The 974-nt window shown below is 63.9% G+C and overlaps 1 protein-coding gene across 1 annotated transcript in view; it reads right to left on the minus strand.

Moving 5' to 3' along the window:
• Positions 1 to 974, minus strand: part of EMIHUDRAFT_459499 (hypothetical protein) — a gene marked incomplete at its 3' end in the record, with an annotated part of 3249 nt that overhangs the window by 1458 nt on the left and 817 nt on the right. The window contains exon 3 of the mRNA XM_005766092.1: positions 244 to 912. Coding sequence (XP_005766149.1) covers positions 244 to 912 — 669 coding nt within the window. The remainder of the gene's footprint in view (positions 1 to 243; positions 913 to 974) is intronic.

The following is a 974-nucleotide window of genomic DNA, read 5'->3' on the forward strand; positions in this document are numbered from 1 at the left end:
TTGATGTTTGAGGTGGCGCGGTCGAGCTGCCGGTCGAGCTGGTAGTCGGCAAAGATGTCCTTCATCCCCGCGCCCTCCCCCTCCATTGGCTCCGCCTCGACCTGCGGACGGGTGTTGCGGACGCTTTCGTGGAAAATTCGTGGAGCAGGGCCGGGGGTGGGCTGATCGGTGCGGCGGCCGTGTAGCGCCAGGCAGCATGGGGCTAGACTTGATCCGCAAGTGAAGAGAGCGGGGAGGTCGCACCTCCTTGGGCGAGTCAGGGTTGGGCGGCGTGTTGCGGCTCATCGCCATCGCGTTGCCTTCGAAGAGGTTGTGCGTCGAGGCCTGCTTGCCATCCTTGAGCCAGCGGTGGTCGAGCGCCTGCTGCGCATCCATCCGCTTCTGCCAGTCCACCGTCAGCAGCTTGGAGACAAACTCCTTTGCGTCGGCCGAGATCGGGTCCCAGTACGGAGAGAGGAACTTGTACTGCCCCGCCTTGATCTTGCGGAACATCTGGTTGTCGTTGTCTCCGTAAAAGGGCGGGAAGCCGCAGAGCAGGATGTATACGATCACGCCCACCGACCACAGGTCGACCTGCGACGAGTAGACGTCGTGCATCAGCACCTCGGGCGCGACGTATCCCGGCGTGCCGCAGGCCGTCTTCATGGTGACTTCGCCCTCGAGGTCGCTGCTGAAGATCTTGGAGAGGCCGAAGTCGGTGATCTTGATCTCGGCGTCCTCGCTCGTGTCCTTGAGCAGGATGTTCTCCGGCTTGAGGTCGCGGTGCGCCACGCCCTGCTCGTGCAGGTACTTGATCGCCTTGAGCATCGTGATGGTCAGCTTGCGCGCCTCCGCCTCGGTGTAGTGGTTCTTGGCAATGATCCGGTCGAAGAGCTCGCCGCCCTTGAGCTCCTCCATCACGAGGTACAGGACCTGCGAGCGGCGAGGGGGGGGGGGGGGGGGGCTCGTGCGCGCTGCACGTGCGCGAGATTTTG

This window comes from Emiliania huxleyi, assembly GCF_000372725.1.
Source record: "Emiliania huxleyi CCMP1516 unplaced genomic scaffold EMIHUscaffold_522, whole genome shotgun sequence".
NCBI lineage: Eukaryota > Haptophyta > Isochrysidales > Noelaerhabdaceae > Emiliania > Emiliania huxleyi.